Genomic DNA, 20,864 nt, shown 5'->3' on the forward strand with positions numbered 1-20,864 from the left:
GCTATATCACCATCTCTGTATCAGGAACGTCAACAGTGTTTCAACCACTTGAGGCTTTTATTTCATGAATAAATTACATAAACAAATCGACACATGAATAAATTAAATGCAAATTAACATCTTGGAATGCTCATTGCAGACTTAAGTTGCCCATTGCTCGTCACTGATTTCAGATCAGGTGTTGTGCTCACCCCGTATTAATGCTTGTGGTTAATAGCCCTCTGGGTGGCGGCAAGCTGATGAGAGAACAGTGGCTGGCTGTAGGGACAAAAACTCTGCCGTAGCTGCTGCTATGTGTTCACCGTCTACCAAAGTCTAGCACTGCACGCTACACATGCGTTCAGTACACACTAGCAATCTCATATAAGAATACAAAATAAACACACTTTTAAAATGCTATATATGCTAATTCAGCTACTATGGTACTGCACTCTGCCCTTATAGGCGAGGATGCAGACTTCACACCGATGGGACCAAGATTAAGCCCGAGTTATATTTTGCTTGCGCACGGGAGTCGTGCACCGAAAATATCCAATCGCAATCCAATGCACTCGCTCACAACGTGCCGAGTTGCGAGCTTGTAGATCGGATATTTTGTGTGCTACCAAATATAACTCGGCACAGCAGCCATTAGGGTTTCAAGGCTAAACAATGATATAGATATAGGCATTTCCCTGCTAAAAGGTTAAATAGGGGGAGAGGTGGAGTGGCATTTCAATGGCTAATGTGTAACATCTTCACAAACATACAGATATATAACAGGTACGTCTCATTTGGCTAACTTTGGTTTCTTCCGTCTTCTTGTCTATAAGGTTCAAGAGCCTCCTGTTGGAGAAGAGTACTAAGGTGGGCGGGTCAATGAGGTCAGTGAAGGCGTGGGATTGGCTAGCCTCGGGACTCCAGAGATCTGTGTTGGAGAGAGAGAGAGAGAGAGAGAGAGAGAGAGAGAGAGAGAGAGAGAGAGAGAGAAGAGAGAGAGAGAGAGAGAGAGAGAGAGAGAGAGAGAGAGAGAGAGAGAGAGAGAATAGTTGTGCACAGTTTAGGGGAAGTTCTCGTTAAAGCCTATAGGCTTCTAACTTATATGTGTGTATTTTTTTTCCCTTCTGTTTTTAACTTTTTTTATGTGCTAATAAATAAAGAAATCAGTTGTAATTAAAAGGAGGTGTTCTCTCTCACGAGTAGCTGGTGTGCTGCTGGCGTCTCCGGGCGCTCCTCATCTTCTCGAAGCGGGCCTCCATCTCCTCCAGAACCTTGGGCGTGTACCTGACCACCAGCTTCACAGAGCCCTGGGCAGCCTTCAACAGCTCCACAGCCTTCTCGTGGTGCTCACCCTCCACACTCTGCATGCAAAGGGCCAGGGCACACATCATACCGTACAGATGAGCAGCGTGCACATGTCCGGCTTCATCGTAAAGGGTGCGGTATGATTAGCATTTGTACAGCTCTGGGAAATAAATTAACCCTTCTGATGTCTTCTAAATCCTGACAGATTTCTGAAAAACCTATGTTTTTATGTCAGTGGTGTTCAAAGGACCCCCAAAATTATATGTATTTGGCCGCCGGCCCCCATCTTCAAATGTTTTGTGCCGGGGAACCCCCAGAAGCTTAAAGAAATGTTCACTGTGAAAGAATATAGGCTACCTGTATATTCAAAGATTTGCGCGACATTTTCGCCACATTTCCGGCAGCCGACAGTGTGTAATAACAGTTTCCATTAATTCCTCTATGTGCTCTAAAAGTGTGATTTTGAGAGCTGTTTTGCAGATGGGCAATATTTGGGATCATATCACCACTCTTACAACCTACGCCCGCCTGCACACACACACACACACACACACAAACACACACACACACACACACACACACACACACACACACACACACACACACACACACACACACACACACACACACACACACACACACACACACACACACACACACACACACACACACACACACACACTCTTACCACTCCATTGACAGAAAGCAGCTGGTCTCCTCTCTTCAGACCTCCCTGCCGGTCCGCGACCCCTCCGGGGATGACCCTCGAGATGTAGATAGGGGAGTTCTGCTCCTTGCCGCCCATGATGTTGAAGCCCAGCCCCTCGTCCGTCTTGGGCAGCTCAACTACCCGTGGGTGGGCATGGCCCTCACTGGCTGCAAAGGCTGCCACTGTGGCCTGGCAGGGACCATGGAAAGAAACAAATAGAGAAAATACAGTTGGGTGCCACCGATATTGTCCCTTATCATTTGACCCATTTAGTCCTGACCTCAAAATGTTAAGAAAGATCCTTCTAAATCCTCCAGTTTTCTGAAATAAATATTTTCACGATTTTTCAAAAATAGCAGAGCTTGTAGATCTGCTATTTTTCAATAGCTAAATTATAACAATGTTTAAAACACCAAAAGGGGTTCCCGCCCAAAATGGGTTAACTGTCCTTTTGCGCAGATCACGCAAACCTCAGCAAAAATAAAAGGACAATATCGATGGCCTCCAACTGTACATTGATTGATTTAAATTTAAAAATGTCAAGCAAGCATGTTCACAGTATGTTAAATGTTAAAAGTATGACAGTGAGGTGCCAAGGTTTTCAGATGCAAGCTTTAAAAGTGTATCTAAAAAAAAAACAACAAAACATTTCAAAGTAAAAAGCATGTGTGATCCACAGTAAGCTGATTTCTAGGTTGTTTCTAGGTGAACGTATGTTTGTGAGGTACCAAAAGAAGAAGGAAGCGTGTTCATATTGACTTGTTCTTTTCTATTTTTGGCTTGAAAACGTAAAAAATTTGTTCAATACTGTACTATAGTACAGTATTGAACTATAGCAGGACATAGAAAATTGAACTTCTGTGCTGAAAGTCAAATCATTAGACATTAGACCACTAAACTAGCTCTCAGTCACAGTACATCTCTCAGTTAGTAAAGTTCCACAAATTGCATAGCCAAATAATTCGTTAACATGCTTCAGCCCAAGCATTCTATTTGATGACTTCTTACCTTGGCAGTTGCCTGGGCGCGTACCTCGGGTCCTCCTACGATGTCTAGAGTGTCGTAGAGCTGCTCGTACACCTGGTGAGCAACAGGTTAGGGATGAGAGCAATTCTCTCTGACAATATGAAACTCCTACACTCAGGGCCAGGTTAGGGTTCGTTCAGATGTTTGGAGTTAAAAGCTGTAGGGTCAAAGTTGAACCAAAGTTGTACTATATGGTAAAAATAGGTCAACAATACAAATTACACTAGTTTTGTGGATTCATTCATTCTTAATGAGTGACCCCCAGACCCCCACCAACTGACCAGAACTAATTAAAATTCACCAAAACAAGACTAGAACGGGACTCAGGCAATCAATACCAATGCTTTTGCAACCACTATATTAATGCCGAGTATTTCCTACAGCTTTAAGTCCAAAAATCTGAACTAACCCTTTAAATAATATATATATATTTAAAAAAATATATACACATTGAGACGCCAACGTTGATGCAGCAGTTGTGTCAATACATTCCATGTGTGTGTGGCAATAGTGTGCTTTAAAAAGGAAAATAGGTTTAGTTCACACTTAACTCACAGCACAAGTCAAGTGGCAGGGCATGCTAACACCGACATGCAGCAAACAGGCCTGTGTTAAGGCCTGTGTAGGCCGTAGTGTTGATTTTGACAGAAATATTTTGATTTAGTTTTAGTATTTTGAATACATTTTCATTTCGTTTTTAGTCCCATTTTAGTCAACTGAAATGTGTCAGTGTTAGTCTAGTTTTAGTTGACTAAATATCATGAGATTTTAGTAGACTAAAGTGAGCTTGTAGATCGGCTATTTTCAGCATGCAACTACTAAGCATAATGAATTGTCTTATTGTTATACTGGATCTCTGCTCCACTAGTCTTCTCCCTAGCATTTAGTCTAGTTTTTATTTGTTGACGAAATTGTCAATATAATTAGTCTTAGTTTTAATCATCGTAGTTTTGTTTTTATTTCGTTTTCGTCAGAGAAAAAAGGTAGTCGACGAACATTTTTCGCCATATAGTTTGAGTGTGTGTCAAAATTGTGTTTATCATTAAAGGTGAATTCAAGTGTGCTTGAAGGACCAACAAAGGTAGTACTTTTTACAGTACATTTTATAAACCAACATTTTATGTTGGTTTACCCTCCACTCTAGCCATACGTCAATTGAAGTTGAACAAAGTCATTACATTTTTGACGATACTAAGGAATTCTTGGAGCATTCCAAAGGCTTTAAGTTAGTGACAGAACATAATTAGTCTAGTAATACACAAGTATGCCTGTTAAAATGTTACTTTTAGTCCAGAGTAGGGTTGGATTATATCTCCATTGTGTTGGTTTTGTGAGATTCAACTTAGGAAAGAAAAAAAAGATGCTCAAATCAAACATGAAAACACCAATTTGTATACCCTCCACGGTGTTGGACTCCAATCCCTATTCTGGACGAGAGGACAGACAGGTGACAGTGCTGCTACACAAGAGTTATCAAGGTGATCTAATAGTAGGTAACCTACCGACACATGGGGCCAACTGGTTGTAGTAAACACTGGAAACAGTTGATATATATGGTTTACAATTACATCGCTAGAGCAGCATATGTGATATACAACCTTGAACTACACGCAACATGACTTACACACTGCAGCAGGCCAGAATGTTTGAACCAAAAGACCGGGCGCAGCAGCCGTGTGGCATTTGGCTGTCCATTTTATGTGTCCAGCAAACATTTAGGTGTGCAAGAAGCCACACAGCTATCAAAATATTGAACAAGCCTCACATTCAAATTCTGCATGTACACCGTAGAGTAAAATAGAAAATAAAAATAATCACATAAGCCAACACCACAGAGGTGCAGACATTCTAAAGTAATAGAAGTAAAGCCATATGAATCGGTATCAAGATGTGTGAACGAAAACCGACTCCCAGATGCATTGCAATTTGATGCAGAAATCAATAGAAATATTTGTGTTCTGACAAAACAAAATGCTACTGAAATCCAAACTCACCCCCAACATGTAAGTACATAATATCACATATTTTATATCGTAGTACTAGTGTAACAAGTAGCCTGCATTTACAAATTAAAAAACTAACGTCAAATGTGTCTCAAACCACCTTGGCGGGTGGATTAAGGCCATATGTGTCAATGTGTGCCTCGGGATGCATTTACAACTGCATTTTATTTTATTTTTAATAAGCATAATTGTGACAATCAGGGGTCATCAATATGTCCATACACAGACGGCATGTGTCCGTGGGAAAGACTTGGGAAAGACACACCATTATAATTTTTGATTTTTTCAGGAGCCCAACGTACTAGTGGACCAGTGGTTCTCAAATGTTGTATTTGCAAGGACCCCCTTAACTCTGAGAGTGTACCCGTAAAGGTCCATTTGGTGCTCGGCTGTGTTCACCCAGACTGCACGCATGCAGGGCGGTGCAGACATAGGCGCGATTCATACTCCTATTTTAGAGCCGAATAAAAGTCGGTTCGGCTCTGTAGAGCCTACAATGTGACGTCATTTGACGTTCGGGGGGGGGGGGGGAGCCACTCTGCTATACTCATCCCCCTTTTGACAACCCAATCTAGCCTTGCGTAGCGATACTAATATCACTGTGTGGATTTTAGTCTCGTCCCTCTCAGTGTTAAGATTCTTTTTTCTCGCAATGTCCCGCCCCATATTTGAATACTGGAACGCCTGGTTATCCAGACTAATCTGGTTGGCCGCCACCATTTCGGCCGTGAACTCCTCCCACAATTGCCTGGGGCAATATGCATCGCAAAGGCAGATGAAGGCTGGCTACGTGAGGCTAAACCCGATCCGGGTCACGGCACCATTGTAACACCCGGGAATCTAACCTGGCCTTTGGCGTGGAAAGCCAAAGGCAATTGCCGATGGCTCGGGGGGAGATATTAGACTTTTGAGGCAATCAGGCTGAGGCTGCTCTGCTACACTATAGCTGTAAACAGGGTGCGAGATTGAATTGGCATCATGCTATTAGTAGCAGTCTGGCAGATGAGGGCCCACCTCTCTGATGGCAGCGCAGAACTTGCTCTGCAGGACCCTCTGCAGGGCCTGGAGCTTAGGAGGGGGAAGCTCCCCGCTGCGCTGAAGCCGGTCCAGCAGCTCAATCACCCTGCACACATCTGTAACACACACAGAACCAGAAACATTTCAGCACTTTCTACAGCAGTGGTTTTCAAGGTGCGGGGTCTGTCTGTGGGTCCCCAGGGGTCCCTGAGGGGGTTAATAAAGTACAATTCCATTACTGCATTGAGTCCACTGTGGCAAAAACGAGAAAACCACTTGAATTCTCCTCTTATTGTCATAGAGCCTTAACGTAAATAGTGTCAGAATCAAGAAAATTACTTTTTTCTTTCTCTCAGATTTCGTTTCCCGGCATGAGTTTTTCTGGTTCCCAGAGTAATGGAATTATACTTTAGTACCCTGACCACCTTCCAGGGGGTCCCCAGCTTAAAGCTTTGAGAAGCTACAAATAGAGGGTCCATTTTTATATTGAGGGGCTAGTTTTTATATGTGTTGATGAAATTGTCAATATATTTAATATTTAAGTCTTAGTTTTATGAATGTGAATCAACACCGCCCCCACCTGGCGGAGTCAGTTTGACCACCTAGGGTTGCTTGAAATTAAAAACAGAACCACTCTTCTATAGAAAATTAATGCACACCTTTTTTTAAACGGTCTTTGAGAGATCATAGGTTTGTCTGTTTATATGTAGCCTTGGATCAAGACTATCATTTATGTATTATATATATGAAAAAGTAAAAATATATAAAATCCATGTAGAGTCTTGATCCAATTAAGTCTACTTGCAGTTGCACATAAATGAAAGGCAAAGGGGTGATTGGTAAGAGCCTTTATAGCAATTATATAAGGCAATTTGTGAAGGCCAAATATAGCCTACTGTGAAGCAAATGCTGAAATAAACTATAAGGTGTATGAGCATGCTCCAATGCATGGCTTAGGTTGGTTGACACACACAGCACAGGAATAGATTTCAGGCTTGAATACGTATAAACTGACTCGGTCAATGTAGCAAAATTCGCTTCCTCAGACAGTTGTTTAACAGCATTAAGAGCAATTGGATATAAAACTGAGTGAGTGTAAACATGAGACTCGTCTACTGCTGCGACTGTCGTCGTCACTACAGTTTCAGCTGTGTGTGACCACCAGTAATAAGCATCAGCTTATGTTTATGTTGGGACTGGATCGAGGAGGCAGCAGACAAATTGCTTCAACCTGATGTTATCACTGTACAGTCAGTGTACTCCATAGTACGACGGTGTCACTAACCGAAAAGAACCGACGACGTCGTGACAGACGCATAATCTCATTCGGCAAGCGACACTGCCGCACGGAGTACACACTAGTACACATTAAGATCATACAGTACTACACATCCTAATCCGCTGGCAAAGTATGTATGGAAAGAAAACACCCAGATACACTCGTTATAATTTCCCTCCAGGCGGCACAGACGGTCGTTTTAATAACGAAGAAACGCTTCGATCGCGTTTATTTAATCATTAAAACCAAAATGGATGATGCACCGACCCGACACACGGCTTTACCTCTTTCCAAGCAGAGCGGCTCTGCCATGGTCGCCATGTCCGATTCCTTCCCAGAGTGATAATAGGATGACATCATGGTCGTCTGTCTGTATCGCTGTTGCGGTGGAGAAGAGGAGAAGCGCTCCAGCTGGCCGGAACAACGACCGGATTACCTACCTAGTATCTTTAATGCCTTCTTCAGTCACTCAGTCTCAGTAGACCGTCACCAACCAGACAATTATATTGTATAATATACCACGGATGCGAGGCGCAATGTCGCAGTAATAGTAAATACAATGGTTATAATGGTCACAGAATTAGCTGCTGGATAAACTCGGTTGCTGCTGCTGGGCACCTACTCTCTCCCTCTCTGGTTGAGAAGAATACCAGCGTTAATGGTTTGGTTTACGCAATCGAAAACGTAACATGGTGCGATTCCATTCGTCCATAAATCAAGTCACACACACACACACGTCAAAGCACAGCTGTGTGGGTTAAACCAAACAGCCTACATATATATTGTTACTACATTGATATAAGTGCAATACTAATTGTATCAAAGTCATGTCCTAAATTAAACCACAAGATATGTGAGGGAAGAAAAGATATACCGGTACATATTAAAAAAAAATGCAAACCACCATGCTTAAATAAAAAAAAATCATTTTTATTCCAAGATTAAAGATGCTTAACATGAGGATTCATTTTACAGTGGAAAATTTGCAATTAGTCCACTCCGTGCTCATGCAGTATTGTGTTCAATTTTTCTTCAAATCGGTAATTGGGTCCAACTCAAGAGATTCCAATGGGTCCTCTCTGATTTAGAGGCAAATAAAGAGCAAAAAAACAACTATACGATCAAACATAGCTACTGTTTCACAACATCGACTTCTACAATCTGAAGATGCCCAACAATTGCTTTTTTCCAACAAAAAAAAAAGTCCCTCCCAAAACTATGAAAATACAATTAAAGCAACCCAGCTTTAAATTCTAAAATACATTATTAACATTTGGTGGCACGGATTAGTTGGGCAAAGTGGCAAACCATTAGCCTTTCATTAGCCAGACTGATAACATATCAGTCTGGCTAAGTCCAGGCTAGTAAACCATCACTGTCCTGATGGTTAAGAAAGTCCTGTGTAAAAAAACAAAACAAAAAAATACCAAGGGGAGCAATTTAACATTTATATGCCTTTCAATTAGTCTGAAAGTGTGAAGGAATGATGCTGAGCTGTGGTACAGACGTTGAGAAAGCCGATCAATTAATTCATGATGTTCCTTATGCATAACCTGTTCTGTAGGCAGCCAGAGTCAGGAGGACAGTCAATTATACAGTATCATTGTCAAACAGGGATGGGTGGGGTGCTGCTGCAGGTTCAAGCTAGCAACATGTGTACAAGTGAAGTGAGTCTGACTGTTGATGAATAGAAAAAGAAAAAAAAAACGAACGAACATGTAATCTCAGTACTCTTCTGCCGGCAGCTCACTCTTAAAGCCATTTTCGTTGGATCCAAATCCTTCACCACCAGACTGCACGGACTCCTGGTCCATCGGCATTCCATCCTGGCTGAGCTCTTCGATTGGTCGAGGAGGTGCGACGTCTCCCTCTCCTCCGTTGCCCATGTCATCTTGGGGGCCGCCCATGTCTTCCCGAACGGAGCTGTGCCTGTCATCTCTGCGGTCGCCACTTCCTCTCTCCCTGTCGCCGCGGTCTCTCTTGTGCTCCCTGTCTCCTCTATCCCTGTCCCCCCTGCGCCTCTCTCTGTCACGGTCACGGTCCTTATCCCTGTGGCTGCGCCTGCGGTCGCGGTCTCTGTCGCGCTCTCTGTCTCTCTCCCTGCTGCGCTCCTCCACACCACCCTCCACACCACCCTCCACCCCCTCCACCCCCTCCACTGGCCCCTCCGCTGGCCCCTCCTCACCTTCCTGACCTTCCTCTGGCATCCTGTCACCACCTTCCCCAATCATGCCATCTGCTACGCCCATTGCACCCTCCTCGCCGTCCATGCCCTTGCCCCTCTCTCCCCTGTCTCTCTTACGATCGCGGCTACGGCTGCGCCGTTTCCTGTCCCCTCGGTCACGACTCCTCTCCCTGCTTTGGCTTTCAGGCCCTCCATCCTCCCGCCCTCCCCTGTCCCCTCTGTCCCTATCCCTGCGTCTCCCTGCGTCCCTGCCGCCCCCGGTGCTCTCCTCACCGGGCGTGCCCATGGGCATGTCGGGGACGCCCCCCTTCTCCCTATCCCGTGAAGTGGTGTCGCGACCGCGACGGCGGTCACGAGAGCGGGACCTGCGTCGCTCAGGGCGTTCTTTTTCACGGCTCCGCTCCCTTCGTTCTGCACGTTCTGGGCGGTCACCGCGGTCTCCGCGGTCTGGACGCTCTGCGCGGTCTGGACGCTCTCCGCGGTCTGGACGCTCTCCGCGGTCTGGACGCTCTCCGCGGTCTGGACGCTCTCGGTCTGGACGCTCTGGGCGTTCTGGGCGGTCTCCACGATCGCGGTCCCTGGGAGGGGAAACGGAACACTCAGTATTCTGGTTGCAAGATAAATGATCTCACTGGTAGGGATGTGATGATACCAAAAACCTAATACGATGATATCACGTCCGCGATAGAATATTTAAAAGAACTGAAATCTGTAGGAACCCACCCATCACTTAAATGGACTGGGGTCTACAAGGTCTAAACTCAGTCACCTACTTTTTGACCTCTACACCAAATCTCTGCCGAAAATAGCCGATCTACAACGTTTTGCAATGCATTGTGGGCTTATAGATCTGTAATTACTTGTTTTAGGCTCCGTCACTTTGGTCCAGAGATGGTAGCGTTTGTTATCAGCCATGTAAGTTAGCAGCCCAATAGCCAAAGATGGTTAGTTGTTTAGCAGGGATTGACATAAATGAGAGTAAATCAGAGTAAAAATAAAGTCAGCTGAGTAGCAACTCAGCGACAGTGTGAAAGTGAACTCAAACGACTCAACACGATTACCGTAACGTCCATAAGTCAGCATGTCCTCAGGCTGTGTTCACAATCACATCCCCACCTACTGCTATCGTAACATGGAAATAACAGCCCAAGCATTCTGTTGAACCTCAATTCCGGAGGACACCACTCACCCTCCTATGGCGCGATCATCATAGCGTGACGCATCATCTCTGCCAGAATGTTTGATGTTAACGTCGGCTCCACCTCTCCTGGTGCCACCAAGACCACCACCTAGTTGAATGAAGATGATCAACATGAATGGGATATCAAACTCTGAAGTCCTACAACCAACACATTACAATACTCAAGACAAACTTGTGTAACTCACCTAGCCTGCGAGGGTGCCAACCTTTGACCGTACGGCCTCGCTCCACGTCCACCAACACTCGCCTACCGTCAATCTTCTTCCCGTCAGCATGCTTATAGGCGGCTGGAGGGAGGGGTGGGGTGCGAGGGCAGGGAAAACAAAGGGTACGTCACTGGGGTGCATGGTTGCATCATTGTGGTTAAGGAAACAAAGAGTGCATGTTATACTGACCAGGAGCAGGTGAAGCCGAGAGGGCTGCTCTCTGGGTTAAAGCTGAAGGGGATTGGAGCTGAACTCCTTCCACCACAGGAGTGTCCCGACACATTACAGCTTTACCTGATTACCCAGCCTTAACCGTGACTTCTGAGCTTTGCAACTCTGCATACATCTACTACAGTAATATAGTGGACAGTACTTGGCTTTTACTCAGCTGCGGAATCGCCTTCGCGTTTCAGTTAATGGTCACACCTCCCTCGCAACTTTTCCTACTTACGGGTCTCTGAGGGACGAGGATTTACTATTCTGTCTATATCCGATTGCACCTGGAACGGGTCGAACTTTGCAACGTTCGACACAGCAACTTGCCTGTGTCTCTCGTGGCTCAAGTTGTTTTAAAGGGTGCCGCTCCAGTGCGGTCTAAAACTGTACTTTATCCATTATTAGTGGGAGGCCCCCCTCGTGAACATTTACTCAAACATGATGGCGATTCTGCACTCGCCACTTGACTTACCGATCTCTGCACAACCAACTGTACATGTGGAAAAATAGCAATTTTTTTTTAAAGCCAAGAACTTCCCCAGTATAAAGTTTAAGCGTGGATAATAATTTTTATATTGCACATTTAGGTCAACACATGTGATCGTCATAGACATCAAATGTTGTACTTATTCGTTCTGCGGTTGTCTGAAGACTTATGGAGATGGAGAAAAAAGCCATGGTATGGTTCAGCTTCCTGTGGAGTGGTACGGTTGGCCTCAAGTTGACATCCAAGACACTAAAAGTCCATTTACTTTTTAGAACTATGAGACCACCAGAGGGTTTACAGCTAAATAATGTCTAGTAGCCATATGATCTTGACATCAAATGCACACAAAGTACAAGTTGAAACTACACAATTTTGACTTATATTCTCTTTAATCCTGAAAAGGTATATTGCAATAATTACATTTACAAAGTACAGTAGTTTTGAGGCAGATGTTTAACATTCTAATCCACTTAAAACATTGAGGTTAAACATGTTGTGGTTAGCCAAAGCATTGCCGTCTAACAGTATGCAACTAAAAGTTATGGAACATCTAGACTATCCAATTTGCTCACAGGCAGTGTGAGCCAACTGGATGTCTCTTCGCCATAAAACAAAATGCATTGCTAGTGTCCATCACATGATCCTACACTGTCCAAAATCGTCTTTTGAATGCATTTTTGATTTTTCAGATGAGTTCTGGCAGTAATACATTTCAAATATTAAGTGTGTACCCAATCCCACTGGGACAAAAATTGACAAAAATGTAAAAAAAAAAGCCACCGCTCATCTGCTAAAGGATTTAGGTGAGGTGCTGGAGTCACAAAAGTATAGAAATAAAATAAAATAAAGGGAGGCTCCGCACAATCAATAGGTTTATTGCAAGCTTTCAGTCTATTGACCTTCGTCAGGCAGCCTTGCAATACATCTATTGATTGTGTACAGATTTTAGTGTGCAGAGCCTCCCTTAATTTTTTCACTGGGACAAAAACTTCTTACCAGAAGGAATCATAGCCAGATAATATGGGACTGGATCTGCCCATTAAAGGCTTTCACGCAAAGTAGTGACCCCCCACCCCCAGGAACACACAAAATAAAAAAAGAATGGATATACAGCCTCAAGATATCCTGCAAGACACCGAAATACTGGCGTTGGTGTTGAAGTGCAATGTATATTGCAGCATGTTTTGTTAGTTAAGGAGGCTGTATAGGTTTCTGTTGTGCAGTGTCACAGTAGTTTTAATGGTTTAGCCTTGTGAGCTGTTACCTGTCCTGCACAAACTAAACTATAGTCATTCCATTTGCCAGTCAACACAAATGTCCCACCATTGGGACATCATGGCTTAGTTGCTTACATCGTCCCAAAGTTATGCAAACGCCATTATCACACATGATCCATCTTTTACGACTGAAGAATTGGGTGAGATCCAGATGACCCATCATGGCTGCTACACTGGTCTGTTGTGGTGACGATTCCCTTGGCAAGGCCTAGTGAGCTCATCTTTTATGTCCACGGTGAGGCCATATTTATCCTAAACCCCCATTACACACACAGGGCCTTACCAAAGCCCTTCACCCAACTTGAGGGCCTTACCAAGATCCCTCATTGTACACTCAGAGGGCCTTACCGGAACCCCCTCAAAAAGCACAGCAAAGGCACTATGTGCATACTATCAAACCCCCAAAGGATAGTACCAGGGGCCTTACCACAACCCCTCCATGTCCTGGACATACGAAACATGACTACCCTTTTCAATAGAGCCTTACCAAATTATCCATAGTCCTACACAATCAGCCAATCTGAGAAAAATATATCTAATCTAAAAGGAAACAAATCTCTTGAGGGGTTCTCTTACCACAACCCCCTCACAGATGAGGCCAGGACATACAATGTGCTTGCTTACCTGAACTTTCTTGAACGTAAAAAAATAAATAAACACACAAAAAAACACCGTATTTCAACAAAACAAAAAAGGGAGCTCATCAAGTGTTCACATGCTGAAATAAATGTGATCGTGGATCGATTTCTAAAAAACTCCGGGGGATTTTTCCAATGTCTACACTGTCATACGACTATGTGTGTGATTCACTTTATGCATAACTATCTCACTTCTCACTATATCTACATAAATGTAATCTAATTACCCTGACTAAAATCTTCCGGTTATATAGTGGATGTGAAATTGTATGAGAAGCCTATATTTTAACTTTTAATCAAATAGTACCCTCTTCAGCCTATTCTATTAAAGCCAGCTCAATTCACGTTAAGTGCAAGTCAATCTGATTTGTTAATATCCCACTTGAGATACCAGATGGGTCCAAGTTACGTTGTACTATGGGCGATAACTACCTTTAGAAATGAATCCCCACCCCCCATTACTCTCTTCACAGTCCCTGCTCACATCTTGATTACCGGTTCCGATTTGGTCCAAGCTGTTGGCCTCTTAAGATAAGCTAGTGTTACTGTGGACTTGCCCTCTTAAGATAAGCTAGTGTGGACTTGCTTTTCCCAACAGTCTTCCTTACTGCATGAAGTACACTCACTGACAATGTGCATTGCCAAAAGGCAACGGAAATGGAAATAACAAGATCTGTAACACTGTAGCTAGACTACAGTCCTCATCAATACGAGGTGGCTTTAACACAAAGGGCAGATTCATCGGGCACCCATCAATACGCTAATGGCCTGGGGTGCGTTCAATGGTCAAAGCTCAAACTCAACGTTCCATCAGCTAGCGAAGGCTCCGCGGCCTTGCTTCAAAAGGAGACAAGCTTTTACCATTGAACGTAGCTCCTCTTCCCTAATTTGGAGATGGAGGGTGGAAAGAAATCTTACCCATCATACAAACCCATTATACCAACCATATACTGAGCTGTGGTAGTAGGGTGTAGATGTATCATAACCATCATCATCATCTGCAAGCCAGTTCTGGCCAATAGCCATCACAGATTGGCGGCTGCAGTGGCAATGAGAACAACACACAGTTAATACACTGCAGGAGCCCCCCACATACCCCCTCCATATCAGCCCCTTACTGTGACAATAAACCAAGGGTAGGTCAACTCTGGTCCTGAAGAGCCCATCTACTATTAACCGTCTACACTTGGTACAAGAGTGGGCCAAGCCCACTACAACAGTACCTCTGGCTTTGAAAACGTAATAGTCGCACTGAGTGTGAAGTAGAGCTAAGCTCCCCATGACCAGGGTTGAATACCACTCATAAGAGCCTTGAGAAAGAGAGGCTGAACATCAATATCATCAGCACATAGTTGAGGGGCTTTCCCAAAACTAGTCTTACACATTCCTTGTCACAAAAATCAATTCTTGATGACCAATCCGTGACCTTGTGCTTACCATTGCAGTCCGACCAGGAGACATGCTCTTCCAGAGAGCTACAACGCCTAACAATTAAAAAAATATGCCCTATGACGGGCAAATATGTTCAGATTTAAAGAGGAAAGTCAGACATTTCTACCTCCATTCCCCCACCTGCCCATCAACCCATCCCGAGACACTGAAAGAACCCCTTCACAGCCACACTAGTATTAGTCGACCAACACGCGCTCCAGACACAAACAGACACACAATCCAACTCACGTCACACTTTAACCATGCACAAATCTGTTTGCCTTGCACACATTTCCAATAAATTATAATTAGTTAGTTCAACTTCCCAGAGGCATAGGAAAGGAGCTACTTGAGAATGCCATTACTGCACTATTAAAGAAAACTGATGGGAGTATGGAAAGGGGCATTCAGCTTTGGACCCCGCCCCAATATAACCTTGCCCCAATAAAACAGGAAATCAGTCCTCAGTAAGAGGTTTGATCGCATGATTGATAACACTGCTGGATCAATAAATTATCTATGCCCAATAATTCTTATGAATTGAGACTCCCAACAACTAGTCTCTCCCATGACTCACAGTGAGATGTGAGCTTTAATGATGTGTCTCTGGTGGTACTCACAGTGCATGTCCCTCTCGTGTTCGTATTCAATGAACGCATAGCCTCGTGGCTTCCCGGTCCTCTTGTTGTAGACTATGTAGATCTGGAAGAAATAAATGGTAATCTTAGACACACTTCGTCATCGACAAACTGGTAACACGAGAAGGCAAAGATGTCAGATGGAGTCAAAACACGTACCCGTTTGATGGGGCCATAAACCTCAAATTCACGGCGAAGCTTGGACTCTGTGGTGTCATAGTTCTGGAGCGATGATAATAGAATGATTAGACATCAAATGCAGCCACCTCACGGGAGGACATACAGTATTTACTTGTTCCACACACTTCTCGGTTGCAGCTCTTTTACAAGTTGCTATTCAAAGCACATTTATACTATTACTCACCACTCGTGCAACAAACAATGTCTTGAAAGCGTCCCCTTGTGCATTAGGGTCATTATGGGGATCCCCTGAAAAGAGACCATGATAATGTAATAACCTGTAACCTAGAATAATACTTGTCAACAACACATTTCTCATCATGTGCAAACTTACAAAGCTTGAGTTCTGTCTCCACCACCGTCTGTCTCCTCTCGATCTTCTCTCTTCTCTGTAACAAGATTTGCAGCCGATTAATAGAAAATGGTAGTTATGGTTATGCAATATGCATTTTAACATTATGTATATTTTCTTTTTTTGGACGCATATTATATCCTCATCCAAAACAGGGAAGTTGCAATTCTATACAACTTATTTTCTCTGTATATACTAGCCAGTATAATCTATCTTTGGGCGACGTAAATAAATACCTCTTTCAATGGAAATAAATAAAACAATAATCTAAATTTTACGTATCCATATAAATTGTAATGTTGTACATTGAATAAATCCACATTATGGTCATTGTGTAATACCAATGTTGTCTATGCACACTTACGCTTTACACGGTTACTTATTACTGTACCTTACTTGTATTACAACTTAATATATCTTGTGATATACATTAGAGGTGTGCATTGGCACTGCCCTCACTGTTACAATTCAATTTGATTATGTTTCACCAGGTAACATTGAGTCAATACAAGCAGGCAGATATACGAAATATATATTTAAAATATTGATATACATTATATACAGTATTATAATTATATAGTATATTTAGGCTTCGATTATCAATTATGTCACACTGCTGCACGGCCAATTGCGATGCATTGCTGAATCGATTATTTTTTGACACCACTATTATACATGTTGGACATTAATTCTAGCAGTGTCTGCTACATCCGCATTTCACTGCACAAAAGGGCACACACAGGTATGCGAGCTTGTTTTAAATGAAGTGGCTCAAATCTTCAGCTAGCCGGTAAAACCGGAGTTGTCAGCCAGAAAACTTACGTCAGCCAGGTTCTTAGCTCATTAAGACCTGAGGCCGAGTCTACAAATGCCTTCAAAATTAGTAGTTCAAAATTCACCATTTTGCCACATTTTTAATGGGTTTAAATCTCCATCTTACCTTTCTCTCCAACCTTTCATCTCGTGTCTCGGCCCTTGTTGGTGGCGGGGCGTCTCTGGGATCCTGAATACAAAAGCAAATGATTATTAATAGACGCATAACTGTACACAGTTCTCCGTCATCACTGCAGATTGCAATCATTGTGATTGTTATGTACACACAGTAAAATACACATCTCTTTCCACTTGCATACTCGAGTTTAAAAGCACGTACCTCAAAGTGCCTAATGAACGGGGCGATGCCGCAGTAAGGTTGGTTGTGATGCTTCTCATGGGGGAGCTTCTCTAGCTGTGTGAGGAAGGGGATGGGATCCCGCGGGGCGAACAGGGCCAAGAGGTTTGGGGGTAAAAACTGAGTCATGTTTCACCTTTAAAAAAAAAGAAAAGAAACAAGATTAATTGATAGGCCTACTACAAGATTAAAGTTCTCAGTCACCAGGACCGATTACATTCATTTGGATTCCAATACAAGCCAGCATTTTATTCTAATGGAAGCATGTTGTGCAGCCCTGTTTTCGGTTATTATTTCATCTGTAGTGGTCAAACTAGCAATATCATGGTCAGAAGCATTTTCCATTGAATCTTAATAGTCTCGGATATTCCATACTCTTGTATAAAAGCAAAGGTTGTACGCCTCAGTCTGTTATTTCTTCACCTAGTTAACTATCTAGAACAGCAGGAACAATGTTACTAAAACATCATAGTGTCACATATTGTGTTAATTGCTTAGGAATCAGCTCTAGGGTATGGGACCACTTTTACAACACAGTCGCACATTAAGACTTGGTCAATCATAAACATTTTCAGTCGTGATTATAATTTCCATGGGCCTAATTCCAATGGGAGCATACCTATGTTCTCCAGGTTCTATGTTCTCCACCCCACAAAAAAGGTTCTTTGTTCCCCACTTAGAATAAACCTAAACCAGAAATCTAACCTAGTAATTCTAAAAGTATTTTAGCAACTTAGTCTTACTTTTAGTAGCAAATTCTGATTTAAGCTCAGTCTTTGAACAATCTATTGAACTTTAGGCCTGCATAGGCTACTTAAACTATCTAGTCTTAGCCAACAAAAAAATAACACTGGCATAAAATAAAACAAAATTGCTCACTCTTCTTCAACAAAGATGGCAAAAGCAAACATTCTTTATTCTGTACTTATACCATACAATTGTATGGTACAAAACACTGAAGTCCTTAAAACCTAACGCTAACCCTAAGGTAAGTGAACGTGGGGAACATAGGGATGACCCCCATTCCAATGGTTCTCAAAGTGAGGTCCGTGTGCCATCCGTGTTCATCGAGGGGGTTGTAAACAATGGACCCTTTACAGGGCTGTAACTATAGGGGAGATTTGGCGTTATGGGGGTTCTTGAAATAAAAATAATAAATAGCATTGCCACTGGCCTAATATGCCATCGAATGAAGACGAGTGTCGCTTGTTAAACAGAGCAGACATACAAGCCATTATGTGTGCTTGCTTGTAGATCGCACGAATTCACCTCAATAATACACGAAGCGTTTCAGAACAACCTACGTGTACCGTTTTGTTACACGCGCACCATGTTACAGTTCCTACTACTAGCGTAGCAGGCAGCTAGCTGCTAGCTACACAGTACACACAACCACAAGTCAACACACAACAGACAAAACGGCTTGAGAAGTAAACAGCGCTGACTCATGGTATAGACGGTTGTATGAAATAGATCCCAAAATAATGGTAAACCGGCAGAGTTTTCACAACACAAATTAAATGTTACTTGAACTTGACAATGCATTGTGTCCGGCGCCACAGATAGCTAAGCATGCTAACAATGCTAACGCTAGGCCTCGTGCTGCTACCCCTCGCGAGTTCTTTTTATTTACTTACCTCAGATCAGTTTGTTTAAGCGGCTCTGCAGCCTCAAACAGACGAATGTAATCCCTCCTTGTTGTATCACAGGGAACACTCCTTTACAACCAAATTAAAAAGAAAATGACCGGACCAAATAAAGAACTGGGACAAGCAGCAGCAGACAACAACAACGCCGTCGCAAAACCAGTGTGCTGAGTTGTCTGTCGTTTCCTTATAATTAAAATGGCGGGACTGCCGCAAAGCGTTCACGACGGACGTAAACCGGCGTAATTTTTCAGTCGTGCCGAAAAGGAAATCTTTGCCTTTTCTGAATGGAAACCATGGAAACGGAATATACAACAAGTCTTGCCTAAAATAACCAATTTGGCGTTTGGCGAGTGCGCTCCGGTGCGGTATTTCTGAACGCAAGTCTCTATATATGGATCTATGTTAAATAAGACTGTGGCATATTTACTTATTTTGTTTTTAGGAATCCTAATATTTGATTGATACTTTAGGAATCCTAATATTTGATTGATTGATTACTTTATTGTTCTGCTAAGAGGATATACAACCCAATAAAGCCTATGGCTTGGTTTTATATTTAATAAAAACGAAAAGGTTATTGTCTGAAGTGGGATTCGAACCCACGCCTCCAGGGGAGACTGCGACCTGAACGCAGCGCCTTAGACCGCTCGGCCATCCAGACATAGAAACTCATATACAGTTATATTTAATCATATACTACTAGTTCATGTAATTCATTAAATGCAATGTTTTAGACAGAGAAGACACGTTTATTACATTAGACTTACTAAAGTAAAGCCTGATAGCTGTAGCCAGAGCCGTAGAGTAAGACAGAGTGACATTGAGGGTGCAGAAAACCGAGCGCTCGAGCGCTGTTCATGCAGCCTGGAGAGTAATAAAAAACGTCTGGGTTTCCGAGGCTACCTGGAGAGTGACAAGCTGGAGTTTGAAATACATTGTTGTCAACGAGGGCGGCGCAAATATCAGCAATTTTAGGCATGTGTGCAACATGACAACTGTAAAGTATTGTACAGTGACAACTAAAGTCTCTCTAATGTTTATGTTGTACTATTACAAAAAAAACTATCTAAAATAAAGGGATTTAAGATCATTAAAGCTGGGCTGTTAGCCCGTGTTAGCCGAGTCTCCTCGTCCTCCTTCCTCTGGTCAACACTGCCATCTACTGTTCAGGAGGAGGAGGAGCAGCAAGCAGATGCTCGCGTGTGTGACACAGTTTGCTTCTGTCAGGGGAAAAGTACTCACTGTAACTCACATGATAGTTAGTGACCAGATCCATCCAAACTGTCATTTGATGCACAGAACAGAAGTATAGCTTGTGTGGGACAAGTGGGACGGGACAGGCCTAGTATTGCCTTTCTTTTTGTTTTGTGTTATCTGGCCTCTCCCACACTTTGTTTTAAAATGCTAATTGGTCATGGGCCGACTTGGTACTGTAGCCTATGGGCTAGGGGATATCATATTCTCATGTTATTTTAACAGGCTTAAAAACACACTGCAAGAAAAGAGACAATGAGAGAGCTTTACAACAGAAAGCCAAATATTATTATAGGCATTTGAAGACTGATGCCTGCACTGGTATAGGGAAAGGGTCTCAATTTGTGGGACACCTGAAAAGTCTTGGAAATGAAGGACTGTCCCACACAAGATGTCCCCACATCTTGTCCCACTTTGTTTTACTCAAGTAAAAGTATCAATTCAATACAATGTAAGAATACTCTGTTACAAGTAAATGTCTGGAATTCAGTAGGAAGTACAAAAGTATTGGCTTCATCATGTACTTAGGGATATTTCACTTTCAAAAAAACTTTTGGTAATAATTAATAATTGTTTGGGAAAATAAGTGCAGCCAGCAGGATGACGGAGGAGATAAAAAAATCTAAAATAATTATTAAACATAAAATGAAAACAGTAATGG

The 20,864-nt window shown here is 42.9% G+C and overlaps 2 protein-coding genes across 3 annotated transcripts; both read right to left on the bottom strand.

Annotated features, from left to right (window-relative positions):
- Positions 1 to 38: 38 nt before the first annotated feature.
- Positions 39 to 8,029, bottom strand: lin7b (lin-7 homolog B (C. elegans)). The gene is made up of 6 exons (XM_079520200.1): positions 7,603 to 8,029; positions 6,037 to 6,155; positions 3,002 to 3,073; positions 1,973 to 2,182; positions 1,177 to 1,340; positions 39 to 907 (listed from the first exon to the last, which is right to left on the bottom strand). The coding sequence occupies exons 1-6, from the start codon at positions 7,676 to 7,678 to the stop codon at positions 886 to 888; spliced, it is 663 nt and encodes a 220-aa protein (XP_079376326.1). The 5' UTR covers positions 7,679 to 8,029; the 3' UTR covers positions 39 to 885.
- A 198-nt stretch (positions 8,030 to 8,227) lies between these two features.
- snrnp70 (small nuclear ribonucleoprotein 70 (U1)) lies at positions 8,228 to 19,140 on the bottom strand. Of its 2 annotated transcripts, XM_079520180.1 has the most exons (11): positions 18,938 to 19,140; positions 17,283 to 17,436; positions 17,070 to 17,132; positions 16,112 to 16,166; positions 15,962 to 16,026; positions 15,757 to 15,819; positions 15,580 to 15,661; positions 10,890 to 10,991; positions 10,693 to 10,792; positions 10,029 to 10,081; positions 8,228 to 9,941 (listed from the first exon to the last, which is right to left on the bottom strand). In XM_079520180.1, exons 2-11 carry the CDS (start codon positions 17,427 to 17,429, stop codon positions 9,043 to 9,045), a joined length of 1,629 nt encoding a protein of 542 aa, XP_079376306.1. In that variant the 5' UTR covers positions 17,430 to 17,436; positions 18,938 to 19,140; the 3' UTR covers positions 8,228 to 9,042. The 2 variants fall into 2 exon arrangements, with proteins under 2 accessions (XP_079376306.1, XP_079376305.1); XM_079520179.1 differs by having other exon boundaries at positions 8,228 to 10,081; positions 18,938 to 19,139.
- Positions 19,141 to 20,864: the final 1,724 nt, after the last annotated feature.

The sequence above is a fragment of the Electrona antarctica genome, assembly GCF_951216825.1.
Source record: "Electrona antarctica genome assembly, chromosome: 14".
Taxonomy (NCBI): Eukaryota; Metazoa; Chordata; class Actinopteri; order Myctophiformes; family Myctophidae; genus Electrona; species Electrona antarctica.

What these genes read in the sequence shown, in the direction of transcription:
- lin7b (XM_079520200.1), bottom strand. Translation starts at nt 7,678, where the DNA reads ATGATGTCATCCTATTATCACTCTGGGAAGGAATCGGACATGGCGACC. An exon ending in GCCGCTCTGCTTGGAAAGAG is followed by an intron (nt 6,156 to 7,602) that starts GTAAAGCCGTGT and finishes TGTGTGTTACAG; the next exon opens with ATGTGTGCAGGGTGATTGAG. An exon ending in TGCTTTCTGTCAATGGAGTG is followed by an intron (nt 1,341 to 1,972) that starts GTAAGAGTGTGT and finishes CTTTGCATGCAG; the next exon opens with AGTGTGGAGGGTGAGCACCA.
- snrnp70 (XM_079520179.1), bottom strand. Translation starts at nt 17,429, where the DNA reads ATGACTCAGTTTTTACCCCCAAACCTCTTGGCCCTGTTCGCCCCGCGG. An exon ending in ATGAAAGGTTGGAGAGAAAG is followed by an intron (nt 16,167 to 17,069) that starts GTAAGATGGAGA and finishes ATCTTGTTACAG; the next exon opens with AGAAGAGAGAAGATCGAGAG. An exon ending in TTGGCACCCTCGCAGGCTAG is followed by an intron (nt 10,793 to 10,889) that starts GTGAGTTACACA and finishes TCATTCAACTAG; the next exon opens with GTGGTGGTCTTGGTGGCACC.